The sequence below is a fragment of the Manis pentadactyla genome, chromosome 14 (genome assembly GCF_030020395.1).
Source record: "Manis pentadactyla isolate mManPen7 chromosome 14, mManPen7.hap1, whole genome shotgun sequence".
NCBI classification, from domain to species: Eukaryota; Metazoa; Chordata; class Mammalia; order Pholidota; family Manidae; genus Manis; species Manis pentadactyla.
The window spans coordinates 19,711,973-19,729,403 of NC_080032.1; the positions used below are offsets into that span (position 1 = coordinate 19,711,973).

The following is a 17,431-nucleotide window of genomic DNA, read 5'->3' on the forward strand; positions in this document are numbered from 1 at the left end:
TGGGTTCCTCAGGACATGAGACTTAGAGCTCTGGGGCAAATCTCATCTTCCTTGTCCTCTCCTTTCTGCCACTGGGCAAGCCGCCATCCTTCCCTGAGGCTCAGTTTCTGCATCTGTAAAGTTGGCACGATAACCATTACACTTGTGAGAGCATAGTGAGATGCCACGTGCAGATCTCCATTTCTCTGTCCTTGTTGTTAAGGCAGCAGCATAACCTGGAAGGGCTGGCCTTTAATTCATCTGTGTCCACCAGCTTCTGCTGAGCTGGGGTGACCAGGATGGGCATAGTACAGACCCTCCCAGGCTGGTGGGGGACAGCTGGGATCTTAGCGCTGGTAGCAGAAGGGCCGTAGGTCTAGAAGCATTCTGGAGCGCAAGGAAGGTAGGCTTCCTGGGGACAGTGTGCCCGAGTACTGCCCTGCCCCAAGCCCATTGTCTCCTGCCTCCCTGGGCCAGTGTTCCTGTGTTGAGAGCGTCCTGGACAGACTATTCCCCGAGCCCTGCCTCTCAGGGTCTGACCATGACTCTACCCAGGAGGCCTCAGAGCCAGGAGGGGGCCCACCTACAGGCCCAGTTTAGGACGGGAGGTTGTGCTGCCGAGTCCCCATCACCCACAGAGCTCCTCTCCTGGCCCTTTTTGCCCATTCTGTCCCTTATCTGACACGGGTCACATACACAGCCCCCTTCCCAGTCTCCCGTGCTTTCCTTTTCACCTGCCCCTCCCCAGTGCCCAGACTCTTGCCTTGTTCCTGAAGCTTCTGTGGATCCCTATCCCATTGCTCCAGGACTCAGCCAGCCCCCAGGCCCTGGATTTTCTCAGGCTCTGAAAGCAGGCAGGCAGGAGGAGAGTGGACAGAGTTTTTTTTCCCACCTGGTTCCTTGCTGCAGAGCTCTCATTCTCTGTACCAGTCTCGAGGGAGGGGAACAGTGTGTTTTATCTCCCCACAACCAAGACCCTCACCCCCAGATAAAGGGCTCAGAGTCGGGGGAGGTCCAGAAAAGCTGCTTGCAACTGATAACAGTCTCTGCTGTCAGCCTTCTGCTCCGAGAGCTGAAACAGGGAGGGAGCCGCAGCAAATCCTGCGGCCTGATTATAATAAAGCCCCATGTGGCGACGCGTGACTGGATTTCATTGTGCTCACTACAGATGGAGGCACATTCTCCCCTGCCTCTCCCAGCCTCCTCCAGCCCACCTTGCTTTTAAATCCTCCTCCCCCCTCTGGCCCAGCTCTGCTTCCTTTCTTACTTCTTCCCTCTTTTTCTGGTTCCTGGTGATTTTGTTGGCAAACATCTGTTCAAGTTTCACAATACCTCATTTTTTCTTTCTAGTCTTTCTAACATCTTGGGGCCGGGCAGAAATGCTTCTAAAAATGACCTTTGGCTTTATCACCGCGGCTCCTGGCCGCCCCCACCCCTCTCTGGATGTGGGCTTGAGCCACAGCTGGGCCGGGCCTGGCCAGTCAGGGAACACAAGCTCTGCCCAGGGTTGTGGCTGGCAGGGGCCTCTGCCAGACTCGGGTGTGGCCCTGGCTGTGCAGGAAGAGGGACAGGCGGATCTACTGGCTCTCTGCAGTCTGCTGGCTTTCAGCTACAGGGCTTCAGGGTTCGGCAGCAATGGTGTTTTGCCCTGGATTTCTTGTCAAGGCCTGGCTAGATGTGTGGGTAGCAGAGATGAAGATAGGATAAGACTAAGGACACCGTCATTGGTCACTACAGGCCCGGGCAGTGTTTTCATCACCTTCTGTGCATTAGTTCTCATTACTGTCCTGCCAGTGAGTACTGTCACTGTCATACCCTTTTGTAGATAAAAAAGGGGAAACACAGAGAGGATGAGTGACTTAGGCACGGTCATACCTCTGGAGAGAGCCAAGAGGGGACCCAAAGCCACCAGCTCAAAGGACTGTGCCCTTAGCTCTGACCCTGCAGCTCCTCTGTGTCACACTAAGTGCCATCTGGACCAGCAGCCATGTTCCAGGCACATGCCAAGTGCTGGGCATTGTCATCAAACAATGTTTTTGGAGCATCTGCTCTGGGCCTGGTGCTAGGGATGCATGGTGACTGAGTCAGATGTGCTCTTGTCCTCAAGAAGCACCTCGTCTAGCTGGGGGACGCATTCAGATGAGTAGACCAATAGGTGATTTCAGAATGGGCTTTGAGCAGAGGAGCCCAGGGGAATGTGATGGCAAGTGGCCAGGCCTGGGCACTGGGGAACCACTGGAACTAGTGTGGACAGGAAGAGCTATGACGTCTGAGCTGAGACCTGACGAGAAGCAGCCAGGCCCCAGAAGACAGGAGGTGAGCAGAATGGGCAGTGCAGACAGCAAGTGCCAAAGCCCTGCAGTGGGGCTGGGTGTGGCAGGCTGGAGATGAGAACAGAGGCAATCAGAATAGAGACCAATGCAGTCAGAAGGGAGGGAGAAAGGGGGCAAGGTGGGAGAAGCCACAGGCCACAGGCAGGTGCTGAGGGAAGACAGGAAGGAGGCTCCTCGACCATCCAGGTGAAGGCAGTGATGCCTCAGACCGAGGGCCAGCTTGCGGATGGAGTAGTGGACACTTCGTTTCCAAACAGCCTGGCAGAGAGAATGTGTGTGTGTGTGTGTGTGTGAGTGTGTGTGTGTCCATTTTCTAGGTAAGGTTGCTGAGGCAGAGTGGCTAAGCATGTTGCCCAGGGCCACAGAGCTCCAGGTGGCATTGCCAGGACTCAACGCAGATCACTCCTGTTCTCAGGCCGTGGCCCCTCGCGGTGCGGTGCTGGCTCCTCACTGCAGTCCAAGCCATTTTCCAGCAGATTTCCAGACTGATGCCCTCATCATGTTCTCCCAGTGTCCCGGAAGAGTTACAGGTGCAGGCAGGTGGTTGCTGGGGACATACAAGTTTAGAGAAACAGTGGACAGCTCTGTGCTGTTGGGGTCGGGTCAGGCCACGTTTAATCATGTCTGTTCCTCCCCGATGATGGGGGTCGGGTGTTGGTTGACTTATTAGAGGTGGGAGAAGTCACGTGAGCCAGGCCAGCCACACACCCAGGGAGGTAAGAGGTCCTGTCCACCCTCACAGTCCCCTCTTGTTCTTCATGGGCTGGGGCTGCGGGCAGTTCACTCCCTCACTCCCCACAGAAGGGGTAAGTCTGCTCGTGGGGTGCCAGCCTTGTCTGTAAGCTCCGCTCTGTCACTGGACCCAAATGTCACTCTTTCTGGGCAGGTACCTGTCACCTTTTAAACATGCTCTTTGAAGCAAACCAGCTACTGCTCATGGGGCAGGGAGGCAGGATGGAGGGAAGTCTGGCCATGCTCAGAGCCCCTGGGCTCCCCTTATCTGTTGTCCTTGTGAGGCTTTAAGCCCCTGGAATGCCATGCGGGGGACTGGCTGGATTCCAGACCCTTGGGAGAGGCAGAGGAAAGGGCCGTAGGTCTTTGCCAGCTGGGGTCGGTGTGCAGGCTGAGTGTGGGGAGCAGCGAGCTCGTTTATTTGTTGACCGCTGCCTAGTACAGAAGTCACATGCTATTTAGTTGCCAAGATTTAAAAATTGGAGGATTTCCCGTAAAAAGCTGGATTTTCAACTTGAAAGATCCAAACCCTTGACCACTGGGTTGACCATCCCATATGGCAGCAGTTGGCCAGCGTCAGGAAAGGGCTGCCCCCTTAAACTGGCCATGAGCCCTCTAGGACACCATCACCCCCACTGTTCTTTTCTCTTTAAACGCTTTTTTTAAGTCTGCCGTGAACTTCTCTCCCAACCTGAAGATGCCTGAGACTTAGGGTTCAGATGTAGCAGCCTCCAGAATTTTCCTTAGGCCACCCGTGTTTTGTGATGTGGCTATTGTGGCCATTAATGAAATCATATTAGGGCATCTGCCCCAGCGCCTGGCACGTGGTGGGGCATTAATCAGTCCTTCCCAATCTCCTTTCATCTGTTGAGATGTCAGAATGCATGGAGAGTTGGTGGGTGGAAATGTCATTCCCAGCTGAAGGTCATGGTTTTCACTTTGTTTGAAGTCCTCATTCAGAACCCGAAGTCCTAGCTACTTTGCACAGCTTTGCTTCTGCATCATCAGTCATAACTTTTTCCACCCTGCTTTGCTTTGAAAGTTGGGTTTTGAGTACAAATGGCCACACCATGAAGTCCCTTGTTGAGTAAATTGTGTTAGCTTCCTGGTTGGGGGAGGAGCCTTTATGTAGATTTTTTTCTTTTTGTCCTGGGGCGACAGTCTGGGTTCACCATTCACCTCCGAGGGAGCTCAGGGAGCAAAGGCTGCCGGTTCATGTGATGTTAACCAGACAGCATTATCACTGTAGCCCTCTCCATTGGTGCTTAAAAGGGTTGTTTTATGACAAAGCGGGTGAAACTTAATTAGGACTTGCAAGCATTAAGCTTGGCATCAGAAAGTGCAGTGGGAGATGGAGACTGTTTTAATGCTTGGGATGAGATTGGGGGGGACAAATTTGAACCTCACAAAGGCCCTGGCCCGCCTGCAGAGCTGCCTCTGAGCCAGCCAGAACATGCAGGGCTTAGACTCACGAGCAGGACAGGGCCACCCGCTCAGAACCATGAGGGTGGCGGCTGTAGAGTGCAGACTGATGACTGCTTTAAAGATTACTGAGATGAGATTTGATTTCCCAGGGGGTGTGTGGGAGGAGTTCAGATGCTTGGTCGTGGAGGGGGAATTTGTCCGCAAACCCTGGTCATGTGACTTGGGGATACTGTGGAGGCTGAACCAGATGGAACACATCTCCAGGTAGCAGAAAACTTCCCAGAAGGCCAGAAAGCTGCTCTCAACCTTGTGAGGCTCCTGTCACCTTTGGTGGCACTATAACTTTCCTGATGTCCTGTTTATGAATGTGTAGCTTTTTTTTTCAATTTTTCACCATTCTACATAACTCGAGTTTGATGGCACATATATGAAAAATATGCTCTTTTATGCCTGTGCTCTCTGAAGTTAGGTATATTGGGAATTTTAATTGATTGCAACATCCCTTAGGTTCGTGGGGTATCTAGAGTGTTCTAAGTTCTGCTTCCATTTTTTCCTTAAGTTGCATTTTAGTTTGAAAGTTCATTAAGTGGCATTTTGAGAAGAAATAACGTGTTGCTTAAGTGTGTGCTTCAGTAGAATAGTTCGTACAGTGATCGATTTTGAAGTTCAGATCAGGGGGGGTAGTCCAAGTGAAGGCTCAGGCCTTTCAGTCTGTGTCTCATATTCCTTCCCCTTAAAAACAGAGGCAGGAGGCAGGAGGCAGGACCATCTCTGTGCACCACCTCTCAAGAGGTGCTGAGACCCAGCAAAAGCCAGGAATCAGTTTCGCCTCCTGACAACTGCCTGTCCAGAGGCAGGTCTAACAGGTTCTACGCTTTAGGCCCTGGGGATTAGACAGATTAAACATCACTTAATGGGTTTGTTTTTTGGGGGTCCCAGTGCCAGATGGTGAGAGCCTGGAAGGTGAAAAGCCCACAGAGGGAGGAGCAGGTGACTCTTCAGCCAAGATGGCAGAGGAGGAGGCAGAGGAGGAAGAAGAGAGCCTTCCCGGGTGCACACTGTTTATTAAAAACCTCAATTTTGACACAACTGAGGAGACGCTGAAGGGAGTAAGTGCCTGCTGCAAATAGGCGGGGGCATGGGGGGACAGCTACTGCATCTCTTCTGCCTGCGAACGGGACCCGTGTTCATATGTAGTTCAGCAGACAGCAGCCACCCCACTGCTCCACCAGGCTGCCCCTTTGCATCTCACTAGAGACCCAAGCAGTACCCCGGGAGGGGGAGGGCACCCACACGTGTGTAAGGAGACATGCCAGGATATCCAGGGAGGAGTATGTGATGTGGCGGCATTATATATTCAGAAAACAAAGCCCCACAAGCTGTTTCTGTGACGCTAACTACCCAAAAGCAAGTGTCAGCATGACCTCATGGCCTGATGGGAACATGTAGAAGACACATGAGTGGGGGAGTCTGGGGAAGGGGCAGTCCTGCTGGGGATCCCTGGCCAGGGTGAGGGTAGTGCATGTGTGGGAAAGGAGCAGAGGGTAAAAGGACAGGAACTCCAAACAGGTGTTTGGGAAATGCAAACTGAGTGGGGATGGGGGCTTCTAGAAGGAATTGGGCGGAGATCAGGAAATGGGGCCTCTGCCTCCAAAGGACGGGTTTGGGCTTGGCCACAGTAATCCCAGTCCAGGTGTAGCTCGGCTTTGTTCTCACCCTCTGTCTTGCTGTGGCTTCAAAGCCTCCTTCATTCAGGACGCACCTGCATTGACTGCAGAATTAGCCTGGAAATGCTGAAAATGCTGACAATCCATGTTGACATTCTTTTCCAGGTGTTTTCCAAAGTGGGAATGGTGAAGAACTGCACTATTTCCAAGAAGAAGAACAAAGCAGGTATTGTACAGGAAATCACAAAAACAAAATGACTCCAGAAGGGACAGTGTAGCTTTGGGTAGGGGGTGAGGGCAAGTCTCACTTGCTTATTTTGGAGGTCCCCTGATTCTGAAGCATGTCACCCGCAAGCTCTCTAATTTGGCTTGTCTCAAATGGCTCCTCCTTCTGTGCCCCTGGAGACTCCTGATTTCAGCGGAAGCAGCTATACACATCAGTTTCTTCTGAATTTAGACCCTTCCCCACCTGAGACCACCAGAGGTGGTTCTGGGGCAGTGCGTTTAGTGGGCTGCTATGTTGACACTGTTCAGTAGCAGAAACTTCTCCTTCCAGCACCTCTGGAAATTTTCTGGAGAATAGCAGGAAATGACCAATCTTGGGTTTTCCCTCATCCCTTCCAAGCATATACAGCCCAGACATAGCATATCTAGAACATTCCACTGAGCCATTAATCATGCACCTCCCTGGCCTGTGCAGAACTCCACCCTCCTCTCTCCATTTGGCCTTGTATGTTGTCACAAGTCCCCTGGGCCTCTGCTTTGTCTTTTTTCCAGCGCTGGCTTCCTCAAGATCATGGACGGGCCACATGTCCTTCCCTTTCTCAGCCACGCAGTCCCCATCCCTTCAGTTTGGTGGGATTTGCAGGGGGGCCGCGTGAGTCAGCCCATAGCTGTGTCCTAAGAGACAAATGAACTGGTGGGTGCAGCATAGTCAATGAGAGGACTCTTGGTGGGCCAGGGGCCCAGCACAGGGACCTCCACATCAGACTGAGGCATGGAGAGTAGGGGTTGACAGCCTGGTCAGCAGGAGCGGGGTGCACAGAGGAAGGAGGTGGGAGAGGGCCACAGCCGCTGAGCGCACAGGAGTGGGTTGGATGAGAGACAGGAGATAAACTTAGAAAGTAGGCTGGTTCCATATCACAGAGACTTGGTACCATGTGGTGGAATTAGGCTTTCTTCCAGAAGCAGTGGGGAACCATGGAGGGTTTTAAGCAGCCATGTAACAGAAATGAGAGAGTTCCTAGTATTCATTTGCTAGCACCCCAAGCCAGGTGGCTTCAGGCAGCAGAAACTTGCTGTCCCACAGTTTTGGAAGCCAGAAGTCCAGGAGTCAGGTTCTGGCAGGTTGGTTCCTTCTGAGGGCTGTGGGGAGCCCCTGCTCCAGGCCTGTCTCCTCGGCTTGTCGGGGTGCTCTTCATGTTTATGTGGCCTTCTCCCTGTACTTGCCTCTCATGGGTTCAGAGCCCCCCACCCACTTCATTTTTATAAGATCGCCAGTCACAATGGATCAGGACCCACCCTAATGGACTCATTTCTAACTTGATTACGTCTGTAAAGAGTCTGCCTCCAAATAAGGTCACGTTATAAGGTCCTGAGGATTAGGATTTCAACATATGCATTCAAGGCGGACACAGTTCAAACCATAATGTCCCTGTTCTCCAAGAACTGCAGCTTAGTTTGGGATACGAGGAAAGATAGCTAAGGACCAAGTTAATGATAGGAAGACTCAGTTGCTACTGCGTGTTGGGAAAGGAGGTGACCTCTGAAGTCCAGGTGAGTCGGGCTTGCCAGAGGTGTTCTCCAGCTTCATCCAGGGCTGTCCCTGCAGGTAGTAGGGTTGCTGTGTCCCTCTGCATCAGACCCTCTGTGGAGCCTGCTTGCACACCTTGGAAGTACCCTTCAGCTGCTTTTGAAATAGTTATCTGATCTGGTGTCATGGGCAGCTCTTGAAACCTACACTTTCTTTTTCAAGAGCCTCTATTTGAGAGCCCTGTTCTCTGGGGCTCCTTCCATCACAGATTGGGAGGTCTAGTCAGTGTGTGTACCAGCGAGGGTTTCAGGCCAGAAAGGGAAAGCACGCTTGGCTGGAAATGTTGCAGAGATGTCTCTAATGAAGGAGCCAGATGCCAAGGGTGGGCTGGGTGGAAGGGGCACCACAGGATGTCAAGGCAGCAGGTCATGCAGGAGAAGGGCCACTGGCAGGAACCAAAGGGGTGGGTTGGACACTGACTCTGCCAGAGCCACACCAAAGCCGGCAGGCAGGTGGTGTGTGTGGAAGAACCAGTGCTCCAGCTCCCCCACCAGCCCGTCTCAGATCAGGGCTCCCCCTTGGCTGAAACCAGCATGAAACCCGAAGGCGAGGAGCCCAGGCGTGCAGTCTGTGGCGGTCAGCCTCCCCTGGCAGGGCAAGGGCACAAAAGACCCGCACAGCATCGGGGTCTGTTCATAGCAATGAACCTGGCTTTCCAAAGTTGCCTTTCACATAATTTTGATGTACCTTTTAAATACCTTGTGGACACAGATACCCCCACCCACAATTTTGGATCTCCCAGGTAGAGCTTTCTAACTGAAGAATACTTAAAGTCACCATGGGGTGGCACTGCCTGCCAGCCAAAGGTTCTGTCTGAGCCTCCTTTCTGTGCCCCCAGAGCCATGTTTGGGAAAGTCATGGAATTTCTTACGGCCCTGGGCCCGAGTTTATAACACACGGTTGTGAATGGAAGTCGTGAATGCAAACAGGTCCATGCGGTAGGGGCACAGGTCTTACAAATGAGTGAGTCGAGGGTGGCAAATCTGGAACTCCATTTGGAACCGTAAGACTTGAGCCAGTCCTCTTTGAGTTCAACTGCGAAAACACTCAAGATTAAAATGAACACATCTGTATGAAATTGGGGGCAGGCATGCATCACATTTTGTTATAAAAGGACAAGATGTAATTAGAGATCTTGTCTTTCTGTGCCCTGTAAAAAAAAAAAAAAAAAAAACTGTTCCCCACAATTATATATGTGTACATAATACACATACATATCTCAATTTTTGCAATATCCCTCACTGTCCGAACTGGTCCTTGCTACCGAGAAGTAGAGAAGCAGACAGGTTCAAATAAAGCCAGCACCCTCCCTATCCGGACTTAAAATCTGAAAACCGGGAACCGAGGGCAATCAATCGGATGGTCAGAAATACTTGTAAAGAGGGAGCCCTTGGTGCAGTTGAGCTTCGTGCATATTTCGTTGTTTGCATGATGTGTGGAGGCAGGGGATGCCAGGTAGAGGTTTCGCGCCTGTCATCGTCTTAGCCATGGTCATCCCTGTTAGTTTCTTCTCCCTCCCAAAGGCAGAATTCTATTGTGAAGTTAATTATCATGTCAATCATCTATTAATTGATGATCAGCTGGTCCTCAGGTGACGGCTGTATGACCTCATCTGATTCTTCAAGATGTCGAGGAATAAGTGGCAAGCCGAGAGCTGACATGTTTTTGGGAAAGAAGAGGGGCGTGGAAAAAAGAAAATAAAGCAGGTGTGGGGCCCGTGGGAACCCTTGCCCTTCTTTGAGCTCCTTCTTCATTTCCCTCTCTAGTCACCTCCCATTATAATCTCTACCTCTCTGTCTTTCAGGAGCACTGCTGTCCATGGGGTTTGGGTTCGTGGAATACAGGAAGCCAGAGCAGGCCCAGAAAGCACTGAAGCAGCTCCAGGTAAAGTCGGAATTCTCAGCCAAGGTCCACAGATGCCCTGGGCAGGTGGTGGGGGGTCCGTGCCGTCAACTCTCTGAAACTGAGCAGGAATGGAGGTCAGCCCACCTTTTCCATGGCCCAAGAGAAAACTGTCCTCAGCACTGCTTTGTCACTCCAGTTCATTCATCAACCCACAGCTCTGTGCTGAGGGCCTGGTTTGTGCCTGGCCAGGGGAGACTGGTAGGGTGGACCAGTGAATGAATACTCAAGACCATGTCATGAGGAGTACTTGGATGGAAATAAAGTAGGCACTGTGGTGAGCACGGAGGCCTCTCTGAGGAGGCCACAGTTGGGCTGACACCTACTTGGCAAGAAGGAGTCACTTAAAGATCTGGGGGCAAAGCATTCTATGATGGGGAAACAGCATGTGCAAAGGGCCTGAGATGGGGACTCTGAGGCAGGAGTGAGCTTAGAAGCAGACCAGACTTCTGTGGCAGGGGCAGGGTGGGGTGGGAGTTGTGTGAAGCTGGAGCTTATAGGGCTTTTAAAGCCAGTTCAATATAAAGACAGAGATACCATCAGATGGCTTGGAGTATATTGGGGAACAGTCTGGTTTAGGCTTCAAAACAGTCTCTCCAGATGCTATGTGAATCATAGGGGACCAGATGGGAGACCACTGAGTCATCCAGGCAAGAGGGGTTGGGTTGCTGGCCGGGGCCAGGGTGAAGGCAGTGAAGGTGAGAAGGGGGTGCACTCAGCAGTGTTTGGATGTAGATTCGGTGTCCTACTCAAACAAAGAAGCAATGCCTTGCCGCTAGGCCCATTGTGCAGGCTCAGACTGGGCCCTCAGTAGCTGTGGGGAGCTGGGCCTGCAGGGAGCAGAACAGTCTGGGATTTGCATCACCTCCGAGTGAGCCAGGCCTAGCCTTGAGTTCCTGACCTCAGCACCCTTCCCTGATGCTCCGTGTCCCCAGGCCCTTCGGTGGCAGGGAGCTAGGAACAGGGCATTCACACACACCTCCTTCTGCAGACTCATTTGTTCCCCGCCACCACTTGCCTATGCCTCATTCTGCAGGTGGGGTACCACAGTGAACAGGCTGGGGGTCCTGATTGTCTCTCTAGAGCAGGCTTCTAAACCCAGGGTCCATGGAAGGGCTTCAGGGGTCCAGGACACTTTTGCACCATATTCAGAATGTCCGGTGTCTGTGTGTACCATGCAGAGGAGGACACAAGCCTGCCAGCAAGAGGTTAGGCAGCATAAAGGGAAAATAGAGTTGAACTGGGCCAAGTTTACAAGCAGGGCACAGAGACTGCACTCTATCCCCAGCCCTCATTCCCTCTGAGAGGCCCACTTGGGCCAGGCACAGCGGGGCTGGACACAGGGTGGCAAGGGCACCCATACAGGGCCACCTCCCTGGGAGCTTCGTTTATTTGTAGGGACCCTCCAGGCAACTGGCCATTTCAGAAGAACTTCCTGGCCAAGGGAAAGGCCTTAGGAGGGAGAGGAAACTCACTGGGTACTTGGCCAATGCAATTGTTTTTGTATAATTTTGAAAACCTTCCTGTAATCTCAAGGCAACTTCACAAACAGCTGAGGTTCACGTAGGATGGTGGGGAGGTGACAGTGTCTGGGGCCCCTGCTGTCCACCAGCGTTCATACACTCAAGCCTATGGGGACTAGGCAGGTGTTGTGAGTGAGCAAAGGGCCAGGCATTACCCAGCACAAAACCTGGGTGCCATGCCCCGTCTAAAGGGCAGCCATGCTTGACTTCAGCCAGTTACTGCCTCATGGGAAGGTGGGCCCAAGTGGTAACCAGATCTTCTGTTTTTCATTTTTTGTTGTTGTGTTTTAGAGACACTGGAAATCCAACTGTTTATTGTTAGATGCCATGTACTTACTGGATTTCAGCTCTGAACATTGAGTGGCCCATCTTTCTCTTCCATATAATTCAGATTCTGTAGGTCTACCTTGCACATCTTTGATGTTCTTTTCTGTTCCTCCCTGTGTGCATACATATATGCAAATTAGTACCAAGAATTGTTTATACAAAGCTGTGTGTGCTATATTGTATGGGAGATTTAAGGGATTTTCGAGAGTAATTTTGCTAATACATCAGTTTTGCCTTATGGGCACCCAGGTTAGAGCCTAGCTTTAGGTGCACCTCCTCTGTGATTTTGAAGTTTTTTTAAGGAGCACACAATGTAAATTGAGCTGTCCTGCATGCCAAATACTGAAGGGGCTTGTTTTGCCTGAAAATGCTATAAGCAACAGAAAATTCCCTGCCACTCCAATGGTGTAAAGGTCAAGGCCCAGTCATGACTGGAGAGGACATTGGAAGGCCAGGTCTCTGACCTCCTGCTGCTGCCTCAGCTCCACAGGAACCATTTCCAAGAGAAGCCATGCCCTGTCCTCGATTCCGGCCAGCCCCTCTGCCTAGGAACACCAGCCTTCCTTCCAATGCTTCCTCTCCCCTCTCTCAGCAGGAGCCCGCTCTGGTGAAGGGCAGGGCTACAGGTGAGTATTTCTATGGAGACAGAATGGTGAGCTATATTGTTCTATCTCTTAGGGTCACATGGTGGACAACCACAAGCTCGAAGTGCGGATCTCGGAACGAGCCACTAAGTGAGTCTTAAGTGCCCCCCACCCCAACCCTTTCCTTTGCTCTGATGCTGCCCTTTCAGTCCCCTCCACCCAACCCCTCGCCGTCTAGGACTCTTCCTAATGAAGGTGGAGTTCTCATTTACCATCTCCAACACCCATTTCTCTCATTAACTGGGCCTGAGCCCAGTCCTTTGAGTAAATGTTGAATACACGTTTATTACAATAAAAGGAACTCATGCAAGAGAACCAAGCACGTTCTGCTCACCTCGGCAATGTACGTAAACCAAGGTAGAGTACCAAGTTGCTGGTGCTTTGGACAAGCCAGGGGAAGCAATAAGACCTAGACATTTCACTTCACAGGGCTTTCTTTCTTAGAGTTGGACCACAATGCCCAGAGATGGCCTCCAGTTAATTTGAAAGAGATTCAGTGCATGTTAGAGATGGAGATGGACTGGTGTCCAATGACCAGTTTCCTGAAGTGTGGAGGGTTTTTCCCTAGAGTTTTAGTTTCGCCCCTACCTCTCCACCTGTTTGTACACATAATGGAACAAATACACTTGAGGTGCTTCGAACAATGCCCAGCACATAACATGTGCCCAGTGTAAGCTGTTGCTATTATTGTCATTGTCATCTACCTGCCTCTTGTGATTAAATGACCGCATTTAACAGTCCTAAGGCTGGTTTAAGATACTTACTCAGTAGTTTACAGCAAGTCAGTCATTCGCTATGGTCACTGAGCAGATTAGCTGCCAGGGAGCTGATGTGGAGCTGATGTTTCTGCTTCCTTCTTGTTTTTAATGCTCCGTGTGAATCCAGCATAGGCTGCCTCTGGTATTGCTCACCTGTCCCAGCCCATGCCATGCCAAGCATCCTTGGTGAAAAGAAGCCTTGGTACAGGAGTCCTCAGAGGTCTACCAGGCCTCCTGAGCTCTGATATAGGAGAGGGGGTCTAGGCTCTGAGCTTTCCAGCTTTGAGTTCTTATCAAGGAGTGTGTGACCTTGGGCGCTGACTTTGCATGGAAAGTAAAATGTTACTAGAAGTGAGGTCTGAGGCATCTGGCATGTGCCGTGTGCATGAGCACTCAGCCAGTGGTGGTGATCTTTTCTGTATTCTGTCTTTAGGGAGTCAGGCTCAAGTCACCTTGCAAACTCTCAGTTCCTAGCCAATGTTCATTCAGTCATTCTTTGAGTCAACAGAAAGTTCTGGAAAACCCACTGTGTATCAGATAGCCCTCCTATGTTCTGGGGATGGTTTCCTTGTGGAGTTTACATGCTAGGGCAACGTATTTGATAGAGCCTTCTGCAGTGATAGAAGTGTTCCACAGTGTTCTCCATCTGGATGTCCAGTGTGACAACCACTTGCTACACATGGCATTTGAGCGCTTGAAGTGTGCAGAGTCTGACTGTATTAGTGATCTGTGCTGCAGAGCAAAGTATCCCAAACCTTAACAGCTTAAAATAGCAAATATTATCTCATAGTTTCTTTGGGTCAGGAATTCAGGAGCGGCTTAACTGGGCAGTTCTGTCTCAGGGTCTCATGAGGCTGAAACCAGTTGCCCAGGACTGAGGTCTCATCTGAAGGTTCAGCTGGAGCTAGTGGCTCCTCTTCACAGATGGTGCGCTCGCATGGCTGTTGACAGGAGACATCAGCTCCTCACCACGTCAGCCTCTCCCTGGGACTGCATGAGTGTCCTTACAGCACAGCAGCACTTGTGCCCCAGAACAAGTGGTCCAAGAGAGAGCAAGGAGGTAGCAATGTCTTTTACAGCCTAGTCAGAAGTCACAGTCCAGGTCCTCTGTCTTCTGTTGGTCGCACAGACCTGCCCTGCTTCAACATGGGAAGGGTCTACACAAGGGCATGAATGCTAAGACGCAGGGATCCTGGGGGAGCATTTTGGAGGCTGGCTACCCCAGCACCTGAGGAGTGGATTTTGAATTTTGTTTCATTTTTAGAGCTACATGTGGCTAGAGGCTCCTGTACTAGACAGCACAGTCCTAGAGGACAAACAGTAAAGAGAATTATAATTAAATATATCATATGCTATTAGTGATGAGTGCCAGAAAGAAAAATAAAGCCAGAGTGGGGGGTGAGTTGCAGTTTCTGTGGAGATAGTTAAGGCCTCTGAGGAGGTGACATGGAACAGGCTGAGAGGAAGTGGGTCATATCAATCGCCGTGCAGGGCATTTAACACACCCTTTCATTAAATCTTCAAATAATCTGATGAGATTGGTGCTGTCATTAGGCCCATTCTACAGTTGAGAAATCTGAGGCCCACAGAGGCTAAGTTACTTCCCCAATATCACACAACTCCTGTGTGACTGACGTGGCCTTCACACTCAGATTAACTCACCATGCTCAGGACCCTGCCCAGCTCTGATGGAGGGGAAGGTCCCCCTGGGGAAGTATGGGGCAGAGAAGGTAGGACTGCATTAGAGATAACCTTGAACCTCGGCTACAAGAGATCCCACTCTCACCCCTGGACCATCTCTGTGGTTAGGAACCGCCCCAGGCCCCTGGGTGGTGCTCCTCAGGTTAGTGGCGAAACGTCTCTGATTTGGACCAGCCAGGGGCTTCCTGTATCTGGAAGGAGGCAGAGGAGACTCAATTTGGTGAGAAACTGCCGTTGCCTTCACCAAGGTTCCTTCCTGGTATCCCTGATAGCCCCTAAGTCTCTCAGATGCTGGGCAGGAGAGTCAGGGGTGGGATGTGTCCGATGGACGTCCACCGCAAGTTGATTATGCCCCCTAGCACCCAGGGAGACTGCCTACCTCCCTTTTCCTTTCAGTCTCATGCACACACTCTCTCCAAGTACCCCTGCTGCACAAAAGACAAGAACACTGGCTCTGGGCAGGATGGGCTGAGTCAGTGCGGGTAGCAGCTCCTGACACCCCAGATAACCTGCACCCTTTCCCCCAACCTTCTAGGCCAGCCCTGACATCCACTCGGAAGAAACAAGTTCCCAAAAAGCAGACAACCTCGAAGATTCTGGTGCGGAACATCCCCTTCCAGGCTGACAGTCGGGAGATCCGGGAGCTCTTCAGGTGAGAAGCCCTGGTTTGGCCCAAGGGACGGAGTGGAGAACCTGCCCTGGGGAAGGTGGCCTTCAGGTCCTTGATGGCTCTCTGCAGAGGACCAGCACAGTGGTCTTCCTGAGGTCATCTTGTGGCTGCCTTTGATTTATCTCCCTTAATCTCGGACAATGCTCTGCAGAATACATGCAGAAAAAGTCTCAGCAGCCAGGCCGCCTGCTCCAGACAGGAGACAGGAAAGGGTGGTCAGTCTTCCCCACCCACTCACAGCAGGACGGGCCAGGGGCTCGTGGCTGAAGCCCAGCTCTACCGTTACCTGTCTGAAATTCCCCTGCCCAGATCACTCCCTTGGGCGTCCACCTTGCCGGCACATTCGAATCACCTGGTGACTTTCACAAATTACCTTTGCTCAGGCCCTGCCCCCAGAGGTTTGGATTCCATTGGTGAGGGGTAGGGCTCAGACATTGGTATTTTGATCAGAGCTGCCCAGGGGATTCTGATGTCCAGTCAATGCTGGGAACTGTTTCTCCACTAGGCCTCATTCATTCAACCTGTGTTTGTCAATTTCTGGCATGAAGATTGGGAGTGCTAAGTCTCTCTTAGAATCACCAGTTAGCACCTTACAAGGTCAACTGTGGGTGCAAAATGTAAGTCTTATATTTTGGAGACTAGAAAGATGTAACTGTGTGGAAATCTATATCTTTGCTGTCACTCAGTGGTTTAAAGAATGGGGAGCCATTTGGGGGCTTTACTTCAAAAATCGCTGTCTTCCCCTTTGTTCTAAACCACGTGCTGGTATACGGTTCATGAACAGACGTGGTTAGCAGAGGCTGATGCAGAGACGCCGCCCCTGTCAGTGTCAGGGGAGCAGAGTCCTAGCCATGACCCCTGGGTCCCCTGCCTGGCAGTACTGCCCGGTAAGATGGGGCACAACCTGAGGGGATGTTTTCCATTTCCCGGCACCCAGGGAGATCAGTCAAGGGGGGCACGTGAGTGAGGGCGTCATTGCAAGGCGGTTTGGACCCTTAGCCTTGCATCTGTGTGTTCTAACATGCGTCTCCTTTTTAAAAAGAGTCCAATTTAAGAACTGCCAGATCAAAACGGGATTGCTACAAACGGCACGTGTTGACCAGGAAATACTATTTCGCCGAAATGACAGTTTGTCTTGGTTCCACAGTCTGTTTCAGATGACGCTTATCCAGGGAAACAAAAGGCCTTGATGGAAGGGAAAAGTGCTTTGTTTGATCTCACGTTTTATATTTGTTTTGAGAAGACAGGGAATTAGTGTCCACCGAATGTAATTAGGCGCGGTGTCTCTTCTCCCTGCCATTGTTGTGCTGGTAGTTTTCATCAACCTTTGGAAACAACGGAAGCCTTCTCGGAGGGCTCACCTTGCTTTGTTGTGCAATCAGGCTGCCGTTTGAGGCAGTTCCTAGCGGAAGGCAGCAGGGGTCACTGTGAGCCTTCTCAGTGGGACCAAGTTCATCTGGGAAGCCACAGACCTGATTTCAGACAAAGCCAGTGGCCAGCAAAGGTCGGAGCCAGGGGGAAGATTCAGGGTTTAGGGGAACCAGTCTGATCCATTTTGCCAGGCAGGTTTTGCAGGATTGTCCTACCAGGTGTGATCAAAATCAAACCTCCCTCTTAAGGAGTTCTCGCTGTGTGTTGGGCTCTGTGCCGTGCAGTATCTTCTCTACGATGTGCAGCAGCTCTGCAATGGAAGGATGCTGTTATCCCTTTTGTACCCGAAGGATACTGGATACCTGGGGGAATGAAGTGTCCTGCCCAGAGCCATGCTGCTGAGCCAAGGTTGTGATTTCAGCGGTCTGACCCCCAAGCCCTGGCTTGGAACCACTCCTCTCTGCCACCTCTTGTCCTTCTCCCAGGTCTGGAAGGAGCCATTGTCCCCGCAGATTATTTAAGTGGCACCATTACCCCATGACTGTGTCCTTGGTACCAGGCTCTGTGCTAGACGTCGGGCATGCAG

The 17,431-nt window shown here is 51.4% G+C and overlaps 1 protein-coding gene across 4 annotated transcripts in view; it reads left to right on the forward strand.

Moving 5' to 3' along the window:
- The window catches only part of RBM19 (RNA binding motif protein 19), a 129,581-nt gene that overhangs the window by 22,741 nt on the left and 89,409 nt on the right, over positions 1–17,431 (forward strand). For all 4 annotated transcript variants that reach the window (XM_036929302.2, XM_036929299.2, XM_036929303.2 and 1 more), the window contains 5 exons: positions 5,409–5,578; positions 6,302–6,362; positions 9,754–9,833; positions 12,380–12,435; positions 15,340–15,456. In XM_036929302.2, the coding sequence (XP_036785197.2) occupies positions 5,409–5,578; positions 6,302–6,362; positions 9,754–9,833; positions 12,380–12,435; positions 15,340–15,456 (484 nt within the window). The remainder of the gene's footprint in view (positions 1–5,408; positions 5,579–6,301; positions 6,363–9,753; positions 9,834–12,379; positions 12,436–15,339; positions 15,457–17,431) is intronic.